Source organism: Eptatretus burgeri, chromosome 4 (genome assembly GCF_056783735.1).
Source record: "Eptatretus burgeri isolate ZD-2024b chromosome 4, Ebu_testis_v1, whole genome shotgun sequence".
NCBI classification, from domain to species: Eukaryota; Metazoa; Chordata; class Myxini; order Myxiniformes; family Myxinidae; genus Eptatretus; species Eptatretus burgeri.
In genome coordinates, this window is record NC_140964.1 from 43,964,853 (window position 1) to 43,984,660 (window position 19,808).

At 40.8% G+C, this 19,808-nt stretch overlaps 1 protein-coding gene across 3 annotated transcripts in view; it reads left to right on the top strand.

Annotated features, from left to right (window-relative positions):
* Positions 1 to 19,808, top strand: part of PGAP1 (post-GPI attachment to proteins inositol deacylase 1) — a 44,903-nt gene that overhangs the window by 18,541 nt on the left and 6,554 nt on the right. For all 3 annotated transcript variants that reach the window (XR_015057332.1, XM_085877773.1, XM_085877772.1), the window contains exons 9-21: positions 7,431 to 7,504; positions 7,616 to 7,693; positions 7,793 to 7,842; positions 8,894 to 8,945; positions 9,190 to 9,267; positions 10,311 to 10,386; positions 10,837 to 10,910; positions 11,155 to 11,206; positions 11,510 to 11,570; positions 13,732 to 13,840; positions 13,968 to 14,006; positions 14,393 to 14,486; positions 15,822 to 15,912. Coding sequence is in view for 2 of the 3 variants with exons in the window: in XM_085877773.1 (XP_085733899.1) it covers positions 7,431 to 7,504; positions 7,616 to 7,693; positions 7,793 to 7,842; positions 8,894 to 8,945; positions 9,190 to 9,267; positions 10,311 to 10,386; positions 10,837 to 10,910; positions 11,155 to 11,206; positions 11,510 to 11,570; positions 13,732 to 13,840; positions 13,968 to 14,006; positions 14,393 to 14,486; positions 15,822 to 15,912 (928 nt within the window). In the remaining variant the exon portion in view is untranslated. The remainder of the gene's footprint in view (positions 1 to 7,430; positions 7,505 to 7,615; positions 7,694 to 7,792; positions 7,843 to 8,893; positions 8,946 to 9,189; positions 9,268 to 10,310; positions 10,387 to 10,836; positions 10,911 to 11,154; positions 11,207 to 11,509; positions 11,571 to 13,731; positions 13,841 to 13,967; positions 14,007 to 14,392; positions 14,487 to 15,821; positions 15,913 to 19,808) is intronic.

The following is a 19,808-nucleotide window of genomic DNA, read 5'->3' on the forward strand; positions in this document are numbered from 1 at the left end:
TCTTGCAGAGGTGTATGCTTTTATCGAGCGCCGTTTTAGTTGCTTATGACTTGGCTTATCATTTGGTGTTTCCTTCTGAGTGCTCGTGATGCTGGGATCTCTGTTTCAAATGGCAAAAGTCTGTTGATATTTTTAGCCACGTCTCGCGTGGTGGTGAACGTGGCTCTAAAAAAGCTCCACGTTGTTGTTGTTGTTGTTCTTCTTCTTCTTCTTGTGAAGCCAAAATCTTTAGGACTCGGCTCTTTTATATACAGGATCCGGATCTCCTTAAATACTAAACACCTGTACACATCCTCGCATTGAGGGTGCCTTTTGAGAGTGTCTATCATGAACTTTTAAATATATTCGGACATTTGCTTTAAAGTTTCGAAAAGTTCACGTTACTATTTAAAGATTATTCCATTTAATGTATTGTAATTTCGTAAATACACTATTTTCTCGTCATGAACGACGATCTTCCATGACTGGTCTCGCTATTGGCTCCATCAAGGCACGTGACGAAATATTGGAAGTTTTTTCTTTTTCTTCTTCTTCTTGTTCTTGTTGTTCTTCTGGTGAAGACAAAACCTTTAGGACACTGCTTTTGGACACATTTGTCCTTGTTTTCCATTGTCCATTAATGTTCTTGTATGCATGTAGAGGAATGCTGACATATACCAATGTCCTTGTAATTCATGAAAAAGTACATTAATGAGTTTGTCCTACACGTAGTGTGTAAAAAAGAAAAAGAAAAAAAAAAGGCAGATTCATAAGTTGCCTTGAATAACTTTTTTATATTTGTTGCTGTGTTGGTAATAAATAATTTGATTACGTTTTTATATTATTATTATTATTATTATTATTATTATTATTATTATTATTATTATTATCATCCCAAGTTGAGGAAACCCTTCCTCCAGGAACAACCTTCATGCATCTGCCACTGTGTATGCCGATCAAGACTCAGCCTCTAAAAGTCATCGATAACACATGGTTTGATGTCATCTTCATGCTGAGAGATTGCTGCCACCAATGATTTACTTGTGCTTTTGTAGAAGAAGAATTTTTGATGCAATTTTAATTGAGAAGGGGTGGTGCAGAGGTGGAGCAGAATTCTCGCATTTAATGTCATCTGTCCAATATGTTCTCATGGGATCCTTCGACAATTGTAATAAGCCAATATCTGAAGCCTTTTCCTCTGTTCTTGCACCCATTAGTCTAAAAAAATTGAATTTTGCCACTGAATTCACATTTAAACACACCTCTATCACACAAATGGCAGCTCAATATATCACTTTGATGATGGCCAAGTGCTTCCTTCGTATGTGCATTCTTAAATAAGAATGGATACCCGATGGTTTTTTTTCATTATTTATTGACCCTTTAAGGTGATTTTTGAAAACTTTTTGATTTGAAAGTTTTGGGGATTTTTGAAAAGAACTTTAACTCAACTTCTTTTCCTCCTCTTCCCTTCAAAAGGGGTGAGGTCCAATGGCACCAAGCTTCTACCCTACATTGACAACAATACTCCTCCACTTCCCTCTGTCCTCAGCCAACTCTCTCCACTTTCCGACCACCCCCACCTTACTGACATCTCTCCTCACACAATCCTCCCATCTCGACTATGTGGTCGACCTGTTTTCCTCCTACCTTGCTCCCTCAACCTATCCACTCTCTTTGCCATTCACTCTTCCCCCATCTGCACCAAGTGTCCAGCCCATCTCAGCTGGCATTTCACCAATCTCCTCATCAAGCTCATCTGCACACCAATATCCTCCTTCCATACACCCTCTTCACCCTCACATTCCTCCTGACCGAGTTGTTCTCATAAACCTGCAGCCTTAGTTGTTGTCTCTGTCAGTGCATTTACGGTCTCCAGTCCATAAATGTAGGCCGGCATTACACACGACATCAAAATCTTCCCTTTCAATTTCCTTGATATCTTTCTGTCTGCCATTACTCCCTCCACCCTCCTCCACACATTTGCACCCACCTTCACCTCACCCACACCTTTACCTCAGACTTACCATTCCCGGTCACTGTTCCACCTAGATACTCAAACCTATTTCCCTGATTGATCTCCTTCTTCTCTAACCTGATATTCATTTATTTACTCTGCTGCCTGACCCGCATCACCTCGGTCTTCTCCATACTCATCTTCAGCCCATGCTTCCTAAATACCTCCTTCCACTCCCCCAGTACTTCCTGCATCTCCTGTCTACTCTCCACCACAGCAGACAGATCATCTACAAACAGCATCCTCCCCATACTACCCCTCATGTTCACCTTCCTGCTTGCCAACGCCATCACCATGATAAACACAAGTGGGCTGAGAGAGCTTCCCTGTCTCAAACCAATGTTCACACTGAACTCCTCAGACATCCTAGGACCAATCAAAACTCTTCCCTTCATTCCCTTGCACATCCTTTCCACCAACCGAACATCTGCTTCCGACAATCCCAGTCATCTCAGTGTCGCCATCCCTCTCGGGACAGTGTCGTAGACCTCCTCCAGGTCCACAAATCCCAATGCCAGTTCACCTTGCACCTCCAACCTCTTCTCCACCAACTGTCTCAGCACGAACATCCCTCTCTAAACCACTTCTGCTCTTCTCCGATCTCCATCTCCACCATCTTCCTTAACCTCCCATCCAGAATTCTCTCCAGCACCTTCATGACATGACTAAGGAGCGTAATGTCCATGTACTTTCCTGGAGCTTGAATATCACCCTTCCCCTTCCATACCGGCACAATTAATCCTGTCCTCCAATCCTCCAGAATTGAACCCTCTCTCATATATATATATATATATATATATATATATATATATATATATATATATATATATATATATATATATATATATATATATATATATATATATATATATATATATATATATATATATATATATATATACATTCAACATCCTCTTCATCAAACTGACTCTGACTTCTCCAGCTGCAATTATCTCTGTACACACCTCTTCAATGCCATCCACACTTCCTCTTCCATGTTGTCCACCAACTCCACTTTCCTCTCCACATAACATCATAGCTCCAGCTCGCCGTTGCTTCCTTCCCGGTTCAACGGCTCTTTCAAATATCCTTCCCACAACTGCAATACCATTCTCCTCTCTGTCACCATACTTAATCACCCCCCCCCAACCCCTTCATGTCATTACTATCCTCATCCCTGTCACGAGATAATTTATAAATTACCTTCCTCTTACCATCCTCTTGCATCTTGTTGTGCACCTCCTCTTCCATATCATTCCTCACCTTATCCACAGCTGTCCTTGCTGCTTTCTTCTTCTGCTCATACAAGTGCAGCAACCCTGCATCCGACTGCCTCCCCTTATCCTTGATCTTCTCTATCCTCTTCCAAACCTTCTTTTCACAAACTGCCTTTGACAAACTTTCACAAACTCCTCCGTCCACTATACCTGGTTTCTATTTCTCGATGATGCACCCTTTCCTGACGTCCTTCCATACAAAACTTCTGCAATACCCATAAACGCCAATTCTACATTCATGTGAAATCTCAATCCCAAAACTGTTCCTATATCCATTAAGGCTTGAATCGTATGGCTTTTTAGTGTTATGCGCGGCACCCGTGCCTCAGAGCGAGTGCCCCGCAAGTACCCGGAGGGTCACACGGCAGACAAGTAAAACGATCACTTTAAACTTTTCAGTCAATTGACAACCAGGTGACAACCAGCACACGACATAAAATAGAAGGAACTTTAAAATGCAATTTATTAAATCCTACTGTCGAGCGTTAATATCATTCAAACAGATTCAATTCGAATTCAATCACAATAATTCATCATCAACCCTCAGTAACTGTAAAATACCACACAGGAATTACAAGTCACATTCAATGCTTTGTCAAACGTAAAGTTACACACATATACTTCAATGCAGTTTCAAATACTTCCACAACTCTTATGAAGGAAATTTCCACCCTCTGAGAAAGCAATTTTACACTCACGTTTTAAGACACCCTTTTTAAAGGATACGTGTCATGAATCAATGTCTGCATCTTGCACTGTCAAAGTGAACGTGTAGTGGATGGACCAGTCAACCGTGTGTTTGGAGTGCATGAGTCCCGCGGGAATTCTCTGGCAGTGTGGAATCTCACTGCCACCCCGGCTGTACTGTGAGAAGGAGTGGGGAGGAGGGATAACCTTGATGTGAGATGCCCAGAGAAGTTGTCGGCATGGAATGTCAAAGTGGAGTTACTTTGCACCCTGAGTGTTGCCTTGGCTCCTCGTGAGCACAACCAGTCTGCCAGCAGGAGATAATCCGAACACCTGAGAAGGTGCACTGGATCACGATTAGGTCTGTGGTCAATGTGCGCCCAATGATGCAAGGTTCATGATGCCGCTGCAGCCCGTCGCCGCTGCAGCCCGTCCCCGCTGCGCACAGCGCGTCTTCGGCAAAACAAACTTGACTGCACTCCACCACTCCAAAGGCTCTGCACACTGCAGGAGTGGGATCTCTGGTTCACCTCCAAGACCTCCTCCGTGTCTCTTCTGCCGAACGCTCCTCGCTTCACCTTTTATTGTAACAATGCAAGGTCAACCCCGAAACAAGGCGACAGACAGTCTGAATTCAAAGATCGACCAAAGCTTGACCATTGGTTCAGAGCATTGTTTTCCATAACAAATCTTTCACCCAGTCCATCTCTCCCCAAAGTAGGAGTGAAGCTCCCATGTTACTCGAACCCTGTAGCCTCGATAAAAGTCATCCTCAAAGTTCTGTTGATAATACATCACGATGCCCAGATGCCAATGATGCATTCAGTTGTCTGCACACGTATCCTTTCACCCACTACGTATACCATTTATTTAATTCACTGTAATTCAAGTTGCCTTTCTCACAGTCACTCTCAGAATTTTGTAATGCAAGTTGCATTTGACACAGAACCTGCAATGCTTAACATTTCCAATTATATAGGACTTACTAATCTGTAACAGGAGTTAAGAAATTCTGGATTTAACATGGGATTTTATTTATTTTGTAACACATGATGTTTATGGGATGGCCTCGATGTATGCAAACCTGCCTCTGAGCTGTCCAGCTAATTTTAAATGTTGACCTAGCTATAAACTGATATATTGGTGTTTCACAAGCATGTTGAGGCATTATTATGTGTGCTGTCCATCGCACAGATGTTAAACTGGGCGCCCTGTCTGCCAGCAAGAGTTGATAGATGTTAACACTCTCTATGGTGTGCTTTATGAAGCGTATGCGAGTTATTGCCGATACCATGGACAAGTTACAAGTTCCTGCTCCAACCTACTTAGTCGAACATCAGGTTGGGCCAACTGGTTCATGAAAGACTGGCCAAACCTTCCCCAGTCAACCCCATGAGAGTGTGAATAATTGTTGCTGTGAAAGAACACCAACAACAACATTGTGTTTGTAATCGGATGTTAAATCATGACCTGATGCCAATGTGTTGGTTTAGTCTCCAATTTGGTGGAACCAAATTAGTTTGACCAAACAAGCTATTTTTCGGCCCCATGATTGGAGACATGATTTTTCCGTGATCTGAGAGGACCCAATGAGCACCTAAAAATCATATGCTGTCCTGGCCGAAGCCCCATGTGCAACAGTATTGCCATGCCCAAGGAGGGATTCTGGTCTAAAGACGTTCAACTATAATCTCTCAGAGGGTAGCTTCTTGCTGCTGGCTGCTCAGCCAGACGCATGTGCCAAGTGTCAACCCGTGATTCCTCTCGTACTGAGCGGGGTTACTGTCCCGGCGACAAAAGCATCAGTAGGGTAAAACTCACCTGTTTCTCGATGGTCTAACCCCAGCTCACGTTCTGTTGGGGGTGAACAATCCAACGCTTGGCGAATTCTGCTTCGCAATGATAGGAAGAGCAGACATTGAAGGATTAACTAGAAGGGCACTCACTCAGTAGAGAGCATACCTCAGCCAGGCTGATGAGTTTATGTTTTGTATCCCACTGATGGGCTGGATCTGAACTGAAATTTAATCGGCTTGTTCTTGTCACCAAACCAACCCACCCACCAAGTTTCGTCCGAATCAGTCCATAACTTTTTGAGATATCCTGCTATATCTCGTTTTTGGCCTGATCTCCCAATGGTGAAGAATCACTTTAAAAATTCTCAGATCCAGATCCAGATTCGGATTCGGATCTTCACCAAAATCGAATCATTTCGTCCTTGTCACATACCCAAACAAAATTTCGTCGAAATCCATCCACAATTTTTTGAGATATTTTGTTCACAAACAAACAAACAAATGAAATTGCTCGTTGAGCAAGGAATTGCTGGAATAACTTTGTCATATCTCCATGATCTCTGAAAAAACAAAAACCTGGAAATCAATTTGGTTGTTAGAAGTCGATAGTGCTACTGTTTAATGAGTTATAGCACTTAGTTTGGTCATGATCATAACTTGGAAGTCAATCGGACTTGAAATGGCGTTTTTATCCCAATTTGAAATTTTTGACCCGACCCCCCTGACATTCGACCCCCGACCGCTAAGAATGGTGTTGGTGTGACACCCCCAATGAGACATATGGTTGGATGCAGTATTGGAAGATGCACATTTTGGATTTGGTTTGAAGTCGATACGACCATTTTAGCGGACGTTATTGCGAAAATATTAATTTCGGTTTTTCAGTGACCTTGACCTTGACCTTTGACCTAGATCCACCAAAAACGACAAGTGTCTAAGTTGGACCATGGCCGAAGTCTGTACCCAGTTTGTTCATGATCGCTGAAACGGTGTGGCTGCTACAGGGTAAACAAACATACAAACAAACAGACAGACAGACACACAGAAAGACACACACAACCGACCAACATAATTGCCGAAATCCGAAGGATTCCGGCAATTAACAAACAAACAGACAGACAGGGCTAAAAACATAACCTCCATCCACCTTCAGTGGCAGAGGTAAAAAGCGACATCGCTATGGACGCTTGGCTGCCGCTAAGCCTTCTGAGCACCCAATGGGCCGTCCGATCTCTGCTCATGTGACCAACTGTAAAATATCCTCCATATAATCGCAAATGGTCTGCTCGTTCTCCAGCTAATGCCAGGAAGACGATTTTGGACACGACAGATCACACCTCATTGAAACGATAGTTTTTGTATCCATCTGTTTTTCCAGCTAGCTTGCAAGCGATGTAATACCATCATTCTAAAAATGTAACATTTCATCTTGGAAGTGGTTTCAATTTGAACGAACCTACAGATGAGGATGTTAAATAAATAAAACCAAGAAGATTACTCATCATCATTGGAGAGTCAAAGATTTGATAGAGCTGCACTGAAAAAATGTGAATTGCTCACTATTGCTGTTCAGGTTTTATAAATGTTGGCAAAACATCTTGCTTACGATCAAATTTTTTTTTTCTTCTTTTCTTTAAAAAGAAATGATTTCATGAGCTTTGCTTTTTTTTCCAGTTTCTTCTGTGTGGGTGCTCAAAGAAAAGGCACGATGGAGATTCAAAAAGCACAAAATGTCAGAAAGTCTCAAGGTACCGAGGAGGGAGGGAATGTATTGTTTGTTGCGAGTCCTACTTGCAGTCAATCGAAATGGTGGATTCTGTGTTTGCCAGCGATGTTATTTGCTTTTGTTGTTTATCTAGGGCAGTGTGGGGACATTTTATGTTTTCCCCATACTTTCCAAAAATTACAGCCATTTTTACTGCAGAAGTAACGACATGGTAAGTTGTCATTCCCTCTTTGTTTCCTTTCCAAAAATATGAAGGATTAAAGGAAATTTCATTTTCACCTCATTTTGTTGACTGCTCCTGGTTTTCAAGGAACTTGTAAGCTGGATCTACGGGTGTTCAACATACAAAAATGATGTTTGGTAAGCTTCTTCAAATCCTCATTTAATGGGTTTGGCTCTGTGTACATGTTATGTACAAGATATTGGTGCAAGGAAAGAACATTGCTTTCTTTTGTTGTGGTTTATGTTATTATCTTATTACTCTGCACGCGCATGAAGCGAAAGGTTGGGTTAAGCAATTGGTTCACCTTGTCTGTCTAAAAACGCCAGTTTATGATCGAGGAACAATTAAATTTTAATTGAACGTTATATTTTGAACATGAATCGGGGAAAACGAACCTGTAGTTTCACAGTACTTTGGCTCTGAATTCGTCCCGATCGTACATGCGCAGAGAGGAATGAGATAATATTTTTAGATTCTGCTTGTCTGCCATCATTCCAAACAGGAAACTTAGTTTTTCGTTACGTCATAAAGGACACAAACAACAGGCATGAATTACTAATCTAATGTGTAAAAGACACTGCATCAATGGTGGTAAACTTCCGAAAGTACTAGAACACAAACCAGTAGAACACTAGAACACAGAACACAATCAACTTTCCGTTTAGCAATACTTGGACAAATTATTACAGCATTTTACATTGTCATGACTAATCAAATTTACCACTCGTAGACTTCGTCCATGGCCTTTTTTCTCAAGACTGCACGTGGGTGGGGTCTATGAACTCTCTGGTTATTATTATTATCATCATTATTATTACTATTATTTATTCTTGCAGTGATTGAAGGCTCATGGAGAAGCGTGTATATACAGGATGTCGCAGGCAGGATATGGACATTAGTTTACACATGTATACTTTAATATTTTTTTACAAGGTCATTGGTAGACAAAGAACATATGAGATTCAAAGCTGAGATCTTAGTGTCAAATGGTTTTGTGCTCAGATGGGAATGCCAAATAGGCCAACCTTAATGTATGGATTTCCTCTTTAGAATGAATATTTTAAAGGACTGATGGTGTTTGGGCAGAGGGGTGTTGTGCCTTTGAAGGCCTTCAATAACATGCTAAATGTTTTATTAATCTTGTTGCATTTGAAACGGCTTACCTTCATGTGGTGATTGCCTTTCCAGTTTAAAAGGTGAGGATCTCTCGGGCAAGGCAGAAAGAATTCCTGGCTTCAAGGTATGCATTTGATGTGCTTATATGCAACCATGGAATACCGAGTAATATTACTGCCTTGTTTTACCTGTGAACACGAATATTTAATGTTGATTGCGTTTCACTGCATGCGACGGAATTTCTAACGACATGTAGAAATGGACCCACCAATGCAAAGACAGATGGACATTTGATTAATCACACTTATTACATCCCAACTATGCCCTGAAACATCCAAATATGTGTTTTGTGTTTTGTTGGTCTGCAGGTCTCGCTGCTGGACTTGCCTTCACTTGCATCGTTCACTCATGTGACTATTTTTGTGCCAAAAGGGGTTGAAAGCAAGGTGAGAATTGAAATGCATCATGGGTGAAACTCCTTCCGTATTTTATGGAAATCCATATTTTTGTAACGACCCATATGGAGGTTTCCGTATTTTGTCATCAGAAAAACCATGCCGCGATTATTGGGAATTGAGGTGCTATTCCGACATGCTGATTCGTTTCTCAACCCATTTCATCTGGATTGGGTGCAATGCTCACGCATCATGACCATGATGATGTGAATTAATTACTCCCAGTTTTTTTATTACAAGGTATTTTGTCGAGGTTAGCTTGGTACAAAGGCTTGCAAGCGCTTTACCATGATCAGATGTCCGCCAGGCATGAGAATGTCTGTCAGTGTCGATAAATATGGAAATAACATCGCTTGTTGGATTTTCTCATCGCCGTTCCCTCAAATGAACTTCATGAAAAATAACAAAGTTCCGTCTTTACATTGCACAAAGTAAAAATGTGATTCTGCTGCACTCAAATACAAAACCTGATGATGTCTGTTGGTCGTGGTGAAGTTTGTAACCACATCGATGCAAAACTAATAAATCTTAACAAGGAACTATGATACAGGAGGAGACCATTTTGCCCACCATGCCTGTGCTGCACCACCACCACATTAAATTAATCTGTCTGGCTCTTGACTTGGTTTCACTGGTGGGAGGAGTGGGGATGAGAAAGGTGTGGCAGGCACATGTGCTCGAGTGTTCTAAATTCAAATAAAATAAATATTTTAAAACTCATTTGTTTATTTTCCTCTTGCGTATGTCAGCTTGGTTGCCGGGTAGTTGTCATTTTGTTTGGGTGCGACTATGCCAATCAGGAAAAAGCTTCTGTGCGACTATACTTCTGAAATCAGGAAAAAGGAAAACTTAAAAAAAAGACTTTTCTTTTTGCATGTTCTGCGTCACCTTTGCACTTCGGATGTGTTGGAAATCTTCCATAACCGAACTTCACGATTAAATGTATGCTTGCTCCTGTGTTGCCTGTTAAGGTCATTGTTGAGAAGATGAGAATTAATAAAAGATTTCTCAATTAAATTATTTTTCATTTTCAGCTTTTGCTTGAGTGTGAGTTTCTGAACCTGGACCAGAGGACCTTGACCCTGCCTGCTCCCAGCATATTCTCTCTTGGTATGGAGTCCACCAGAGGTGTTCCACTACACTGTCACCAAATGTGTCGAAACAACACATAAGCTTGAACACACAATGAAATGTCCTGTCTTGCATGTCCATATTTTTCCCACATTGTAAAATGGCATGTGCCTCATAAACATGTCTTATTGTGAGATTTTCTTTGGACGACATTGCATTATCACGATGAGGGGTCTTGTGTCTGTTGGCATGACCATGCGTATTGTCATGGTGTTGTCTGTTCAGAATTGGTTTGAGGGTAACAGTTTCCTTACTGAACTACTTCCTTTGGTGATATAACAGAAAAACTCTTGAACCACAAGTTTTTCTATTCACTTGTAATAGACGTTTGCTGAAAACAAAACATCGTTCTTTTCTTATGTTTTGTGCTTTGCAAACCCATGTACCAGTGGAATAGAGTACATTGTGCTATTTTGATAACTCTTATAGGTTTCACTTCAAATGAAGTTTCCATTGTTCCTGGTGGCCTTTTATTCAATTTCAAGCTGGATGGTGCTTCGAAGGCAAGTGTATTTGAATAAATTGCTCATCCTTTTGTTGAGCATGCCCTGAATGTGAACATATTGCTCTTCTTTATTCCCTTAATTTCAACTCCACCAAACTTTTCTACAAGCATGAGGCGAAAGTAAAAATACAAAACAAATTGAATATTTACATTTGGACAATTGAAAAATGTTCTTTCAACTTGTAATTGTCTTGCATTGTCAGATATGATAATCTCAATAACCTGCTATGGTTGCCATTCAGGTTTATCAGGCTTTCAAGGCTCACGTAGAACGGAAATGCACAAGCACAACAGGTATGTTTTCCCAGCATTGAGTTTTCTCACTTTAACTTTATGCTAAAACTTGACATGAACATGCATGTACACCCCAGAACATCAGACTAAATCTCATGCAAGGTTCTATAAAAGTTTATGTAAACTTAGAACAAGGATTTTCAGGAAGTTGGATCAATATTTTGCAGATCTCACTTTTTTGTGACTTTATCAAGTTCTATTGATTGTGTGCAGACTCACTTTACTTACTGTATTGCAACAAAAGTGTTTAGAGTGTTATGACATATGCTTCGATAAAATTAAATACTTGCATCTCGATGACAGGAGAAGACTTGTTGAGGCTACACATACCCTGGTCTCATGAGGACAGTTTCATGCTTGGAAGGTTGGTGAACATTTTGCTCAATAACTATTTTAAACTAGAACGGCACTCGGTATAGCACATAACTCCGCCAGGCTGAACAGTTTACGTTTTTTTTTTTTATCAAACTGATAGACTGGATCTGCATCCGGACCTTCACCAAAATGTAATCGACTGGTTCTTGTTACCTATCCAACTCATCCACCAAGTTTCATCTGAATCGTCCATAATCTTTTGAAATATCGTTTTTGGCCCTATCTCTCAATTGTGAAGAATCACTTTAACAATTCTAGTACCTTTAGCTGGATTGGGATTTCCACCAAAATCTAATGAATTTGTCCTCGTCACACACCCAACCTTCCACCAAATTTAGTCCGAATCGGACCATAACTTTTTGAGATCTCCTGCACACAAACGGGTGAAAACAACCTCCATCTATCTTCAGTGGTGGACGGAAGAGAGAAATAAATTAAGCGTAACATTTAGGTTCATGAGTAAATAAAATCAGTGGCATGATTATATAAATTATGCCAAAGAAGTAAAACTTTCTTAAAACTAATCCAAACCTCTGGGAAAATTGTAATTTTTTTTTCATTTCGATAAAAAAAATTGTACCCGTGTTTGAAAGTCAGGTCAGTTCAGGTGTGGGAGCATGCGCCAGAGCAGCGCGTCACTGCATTAACTTTATGCCGGTACTCCAGGGGCCTCCGTATGGCTATCCCCAAGCAGATGCCTGGCCCATCCCCATCCCCTTGAGATACGGAAGGAAGCAGTTCAGTTTGGAATTTTTTAATATAACATAGGCAAAGCCCAGAAATGAATGAAACCCTTGTGAATTATTATTTATAACCCTTTCAAACTACTCCTTAGAATTGTCCCTTAGAATCACCCTTTAGAATTACCCTTCAGAACTCTTAAGAAGACCCCCTTGAGAATTACCCTTTTGAAGAACCCTTTAGAACTACCATCTAGAACTACCCTCGAACTACCCTCTCGAGTTACACTTTAGAACCCTCCAGAATTACACTTTAGAACCCTCTAGAATTACATCTTGGAACCCTCGAGAATTACACTTTTGCACCTTCTAGAATTACACTTTAGAACCCTCTAGAATTACATCTTGGAACCCTCTAGAATTACACTTTAGAACCCTCTAGAATTACATCTTGGAACCCTCGAGAATTGCGTCTTAGAACCATCAAGAATTACACTTTAGAACCCTCTAGAATTACACTTTAGAACCCTCTAGAATTACACTTTAGAACCCTCTAGAATTACATCTTGGAACCCTCGAGAATTACACTTTAGAACCCTCTAGAATTACACTTTAGAACCCTCTGGAATTACATCTTGGAACCCTCTAGAATTGCATCTTAGAACCATCAAGAATTACACTTTAGAACCCTCTAGTATTACATCTTGGAACCCTTGAGAATTACACTTTAGAACCCGAAAGAATTACACTTCAGAACCCTCTAGAATTACACTTTAGAACCCTCTAGAATTACATCTTGGAACCCTTGAGAATTACACTTAGAACCCTTGAGAATTACACTTTAGAACTCTCAAGAATTACACTTAAGAACACTCGACAATTACACCTGAGAAAACTTAATTTAGAATGAAGCACGGTGGGCCAGAAAGGTTGTTCTTCTTCATTATGGACAGAAGGACATCGCCAAATATTGAAGCGGCTTCACCGCTTATAAATTGAATCCGGTTTTCCCAGGCTGTTAGGAACGTTTAAGAAAACATTTGGAAAGTTGTCGACCATAGTGATGTATCTTATTGGTTTCCTAGACCTTTAAAACATGGGTTTTGCCATCTAAGTCAAGTCTCTTTGTCTAATATTGGCCGAGTTATTGGAAGAAAGGTATTTTGGTGGTGGGCATTTTGAAGTCTTCAATTAAAAAAATTCCCAAAGGATGCCAGCCTGGCACCCAACTGGTTTATCACCAGTGGAGTCGGTTCTACATGGAAACGACAATAAAACATTGTATATACCCCAAAGCATGCTTTTGTGGTCTGCACCAAACAATTTCTGCTCTTTGACTGTGTTTTCAAATAGCCCATCAAGGTTTTTCAGTGAGCCTCCCACAGTAAAATGGAAAGGAAACACCATACAGTTGATTAACATTTTGACCTGACATTGATGGTGATGATATTTCTTTTGCTGATGTTCCAGCCCCCAGGAACACACATTGATGGACATCAGGTTCCAGACAGGGCGGCCTCCCCTGTGGGATGCTACACCTACCCTGCATTTACACGCATTTCCCCACTGCAGCTACCGAGTGAGTCCGAAGCACCCACAGAGAAGTTTTTGTCTGCGTTTTATAAGACGAGTCCATTTTTGAACAATCGTTTGCGAGTTCGTCGTCGTCATCGTCATCTGGTGTTGCTCTGTGCATATCTTTTCAGGTCACATTACAGACGTCACTTGTGAACGTACTGGGACAGGTATGTCTTGGTACTACGTCTGGTCTTTTGGGATTTGTGAGTTTTTTTTCACAACAACCTTTACATCCCCACTTTACCCTTTATTTTGAGATCCAACTGAAAATGTTCTTTGATGTGATTTTGTGAATTGAGGAGGTAGATTTTTCTGATTTCCAACTTGTATCGTATCATGTACATAACCGTATTCTCATCACAGTGAACTTGAGTCGAGTTGGGTAAACCCAAGTTATTCCTGCTCTGGACGGTTCATTCACTAGTTGTAAAGCTTTTAAACTTCTTAAACTTCTCGCATTTCAATGAGGTATGCGGTGAGGACACAATTTGTGAGTGCAGAAAGTACCTCGGTAGAAATCATGGGGATTGTGACTGTCTGTCTGCCTTTGTAGATCATGCGCTTTCATGTGGAGAACCTCCCTGCATACTTTGTCACCAGCCTCTTGCTTGCCTTTGGAAGGCAGCTTTCTGACCTGCTGTCTCAAGGTTTGGACTTTTCCTTAAAACTTGTTTCGCTGTTTTGCAAACTGCTCTGTTGAATGGTACCTTTATACAATGTGTGATTTTCACATCATTACCACAGTTGGACATTGTTCAGTTTCCATTCAGATCCTCTTCCTTTCTGATAATCGAGTCCTTAATTTTTCTTTGCAGCATAAACAAAGATTGTTGTTTAAACAAAATTTGAGGAGCTTTCTCTGATCAATTGGTTGCGTGTGTGTGTGCGCCCACACGTGAATGCAAGGATCATGACCGAAAGACATTCACAAGTTGTGCCAATACGATGCCATTACTTGTATCAATTTTATTGATGTTTCCATTCAAGTGTTTACCTCTATCAAGTGTCAAGTCAATTGGAGGTGTTCTCCAAACCACCGTAAGGGAGATTTATTTATTACATATGCATGGGAGATGAAGGGAGGGGTGATTGGTTGATGCATACATGTTCTAGATGAGGGAAAGGGATCAGGTTGAAAACATGAGCAACACTTGCAATTGTCATATCAACATTTAATTCGTAATTTTCACCTTTTTTTTCTTGTTTTTTTTTTTGTTATTCATTGTACACACAGCATAATGGCCGCAGTTATTATCGATTTGCAGTAAATACACTCTTTAATATTAGCTCTTGTGAATTTTTAATATTCACATTTTATCAATGTAATGATTTGGGAAAGATTTTGAAGCTTTCAAAACTGCAGATGGAATTCTGACGTTGTTTTGTCAGCGACAAAGTTCTAATATCTATACTTTGTATGGGGTGTGGGCAATTTGGGGGTTGCTTCTGACCTTTCTGTACAGGGGGATTTGTTTTGGGATTGTCAAAGTTCTGATATATATATATATATATATATATATATATATATATATATATATATATATATATATATATATATATATATATATATATATATATATATATTCTTCTTCTTCTTCTTTCGGCTGCTCCCGTTAGGGGTCGCCACAGCGGATCATCCATTATGATCCGCATAGTGATTTGGCACATGTTTTACGCCGGATGCCCTTCCTGACGCAACCCTGATCGCGTCTTACGACACAGGGATATATATATAATATATATATATATATATATATATATATATAATCACCCCCACCCCCTTCCCTCCTCATCACTTCCACCTCTTCTGTTGTTTGTTAAACCGATGGAGCTTTGCCATAATGTTTACAAATGATTTTTACACATCATCGATACAATTCATTTTCAAATTTATGTCATGAATGTGACAGTGCAAAGATAGGTTGAAAAGCTTGTTATTCTTTTGACTCAGATGTTATTTATTTATTTTCTTTTTTTCCCAGGCTTTTGCCCAGATTTTCATTCTGCACAAACAGATGCTTCAAAACCATACAAAATCCAGCCTTTTGTAGTCATCTTCCATCTCATGGCCAGGTGAGAACAAAAGGACCAAAGACATGGACTGTGCATTTGAGATACTTCCTCAGCAATCAACCAAAAGATAAATACCATATTGTGACTACCACCAGGAAGGTGATATTTCTTGGAAGATCAACTGAACTTGAGGACATTGAGATTTAATCTTTTGATATGAGACCTATATGGTGTGAATACTGTGATCAAGAATGATGACATATATATATATATATATATATATATATATATATATATATATATATATATATATATATATATATATATATATATATATATATATATATACAGTGGGGAGAACAAGTATTTGATACACTGCCGATTTTGCAGGTTTTCCCACTTACAAAGCACGTCGAGGTCTGTAATTTTTTATCATAGGTACACTTCAACTGTGAAAGATGGAATCTAAAACAAAAATCCTGAAAATCACATTGTATGATTTTTAAATAATTAATTTGCATTTTATTGCATGAAATAAGTATTTGATCACCTACCAACCAGTAAGAATTCCGGCTCTCACAGACCTGTTAGTTTGGTCTTTAAGAAGCCCTCCCATTCTCCACTCATTACCTGTATTAACTGCACCTGTTTGAACTCGTCATCTGCATAAAAACAGTTGTCCACACTCAATCAATCAGACTCCAACCTCTCCACAATGGGCAAGACCAGAGAGCTGTCTAAGGACATCAGGAACAAAATTGTAGACTTGCACAAGGCTGGGATGGGCTACAGGACAATAGGCAAGCAGCTTGGTGAGAAGGCACCAACTGTTGGCGCAATTATTAGAAAATGGAAGAAGTTCAAGATAACAGTCAATCTCCCTCGGTCTGGGGCTCCATGCAAGATCTCACCTCGTGGAGCCTCAATGATCATGAGAAAGGTGAGGGATCAGCCCAGAACTACATGGCAGGACCTGGTCAATGACCTGAAGAGAGCTGGGACCACGGTATCAAAGAAAACCATAAGTAACACTACGCCGTCATGGATTAAAATCCTGCAGCGCATGCAAGGTCCCTCAGCGCATGTCCAGACCTGTCTGAAGTTTGCCAATGACCATCTGGATGATCCAGAGGAGGAATGGGAGAAGGTCATGTGGTCTGATGAGACCAAAATAGAGCTTTTTGGTTTAAACTCCACTCTCCGTGTTTGGAGGAAGAAGAAGGATGAGTACAACCCCAAGTGTGCCGATTTGTGTGCCGATGGACATTGAAGCTGATACACCAGGAAAAAATCACAGAACCGTTGGAAAGCATATGGAAATGAAAATATAAATAAATAAAAAATATTTATGAAAATAAATAAATGAAAAATCAAATGCAGGTGAACGACCCGAGACAATGGGGAAATGCAGTTCGTATGCTTACACAATGTGTAAGCATACCATGCTGGTATGTATGTATGTATATATATATATATACAGTGGGGAGAACAAGTATTTGATACACTGCCGATTTTGCAGGTTTTCCCACTTACAAAGCACGTAGAGGTCTGTAATTTTTATCATTGGTACACTTCAACTGTGAAAGACGGAATCTAAAACAAAAATCCTGAAAATCACATTGTATGATTTTTAAATAATTAATTTGCATTTATTGCATGAAATAAGTATTTGATACATCAGAAAAACAGAACTTAATATTTGGTACAGAAACCTTTGTTTGCAATTACTGAGATCAGACGTTTCCTGTAGTTCTTTACCAGGTTTGCACAGACTGCAGCAGGGATTTTGGCCCACTCCTCCATACAGATCTTCTCCAGATCCTTCAGGTTTCGGGGCTGTCGCTGGGCAACACAGACTTTCAGCTCCCTCCAAAGATTTTCTATTGGGTTCAGGTCTGGAGAATGGCTAGGCCACTCCAGGACCTTGAGATGCTTCTTACGGAGCCACTCCTTAGTTGCCCTGGCTGTGTGTTTCGGGTCGTTGTCATGCTGGAAGACCCAGCCACGCCCCATCTTCAATGCTCTTGTTGAGGGAAGGAGGTTGTTGGCTAAGATCTCGTGATACATGGCCCCATCCATCCTCCCCTCAATACGGTGTAGTCGTCCTGTCCCCTTTGCAGAAAAGCATCCCCAAAGAATGATGTTTCCACCTCCATGCTTCACGGTTGGGATGGTGTTCTTGGGGTTGTACTCATCCTTCTTCTTCCTCCAAACACGGCGAGTGGAGTTTAACCCAAAAAGCTCTATTTTGGTCTCAGACCACATGACCTTCTCCCATTCCTCCTCTGGATCATCCAGATGGTCATTGGCAAACTTCAGACGGGCCTGGACATGCGCTGGCTTGAGCAGAGGGACCTTGCGTGCACTGCAGGATTTTAATCCATGACGGCGTAGTGTGTTACTCATGGTTTTCTTTGATACCGTGGTCCCAGCTCTCTTCAGGTCATTGACCAGGTCCTGCCGTGTAGTTCTGGGCTGATGCCTCACCTTTCTCATGATCATTGAAGCTCCACGAGGTGAGATCTTGCATGGAGCCCCAGACCGAGGGAGATTGACTGTTATCTTGAACTTCTTCCATTTTCTAATAATTGCGCCAACAGTTGTTGCCTTATCACCAAGCTGCTTGCCTATTGTCCTTTAGCCCATCCCAGCCTTGTGCAAGTCTACAATTTTGTCCCTGATGTCCTTAGATAGCTCTCTGGTCTTGCCCATTGTGGAGAGGTTGGAGTCTGATCGATTGAATGTGGACAGCTGTCTTTTATGCAGATAACGAGTTCAAACAGGTGCAGTTAATACAGGTAATGAGTTGAGAATGGGAGGGCTTCTTAAAGACAAAACTAACAGGTCTGTGAGAGCCGGAATTCTTACTGGTTGGTAGGTGATCAAATACTTATTTCATGCAATAAAATGCAAATTAATTATTTAAAAATCATACAATGTGATTTTCAGGATTTTTGTTTTAGACTCCGTCTTTCACAGTTGAAGTGTACCTATGATAAAAATTACAGACCTCTACGTGCTGTGTAAGTGGGAAAACCTGCAAAATCGGCAGTGTATCAAATACTTGTTCTCCCCACTGTGTATATATATATATATATATATATATATATATATATATATATATATATATATATATATATATATATATATATATATATATATATATATATATATCTATATATATCTATATATATATATCTATATATATCTATATATATATATATATATATATATATATATATATATATATATATATATATATATATACACACACACACACAATTCTAGCAAATACAACCCCATCGCTTCGCTGACTGGAATATTAAGGTTGGGGTAGGGGGGTCGAGGTAGGGAGTGGGATTGAGGAGGGGTGGGTGAGTGAGGATGGAGGGGGGAGCGTGCAGGGGTGCAGAAAGGGAAGGCAGCATGAGGGGAGCACAGGAAAAGGCAGTGTGAGGGGAGTGTCCGTCTGCACATAACCACCGTCCAGATACGTCAAGGTAAGGCAGCATGAGGGGAGAGCAAGGTAAAGCAGTGTGAGGGGAGGGTCTGTCCGGACAAAACCACCATCCGGACACATCCAGAGATAACCATCGTCTGGGCGACAGGCATACTGGGGTGGGGAGAAAAAGAGGGGAGGAGAGAGAGGGTGGTGGGGGAGCAAGGAGGGTGGGCGAATGGAAGGCACCGTGAAGGGAGGGGAAGCAAAGTCCGCATGAGGGGAGGGCAAGGCTAGGCTGCAAGAGGCGAAGGCAAGGGAAAGCAGCATGAGGGGAGTGCAAGGGAAGGCAGCATGAGGGGAGGGAAAGGGTAGGCAGCGTGAGGGCAAGGGAAGGCAGCATGAGAGGAGGGCAGGGGGAGGCAGCGTGAGGGGAGGTTCCGTCCAGACATAACCACCGTCCAGATACATGCGGTGGTTGGAGATGACCACTGTCCAGATATGTGCGGAGATAACC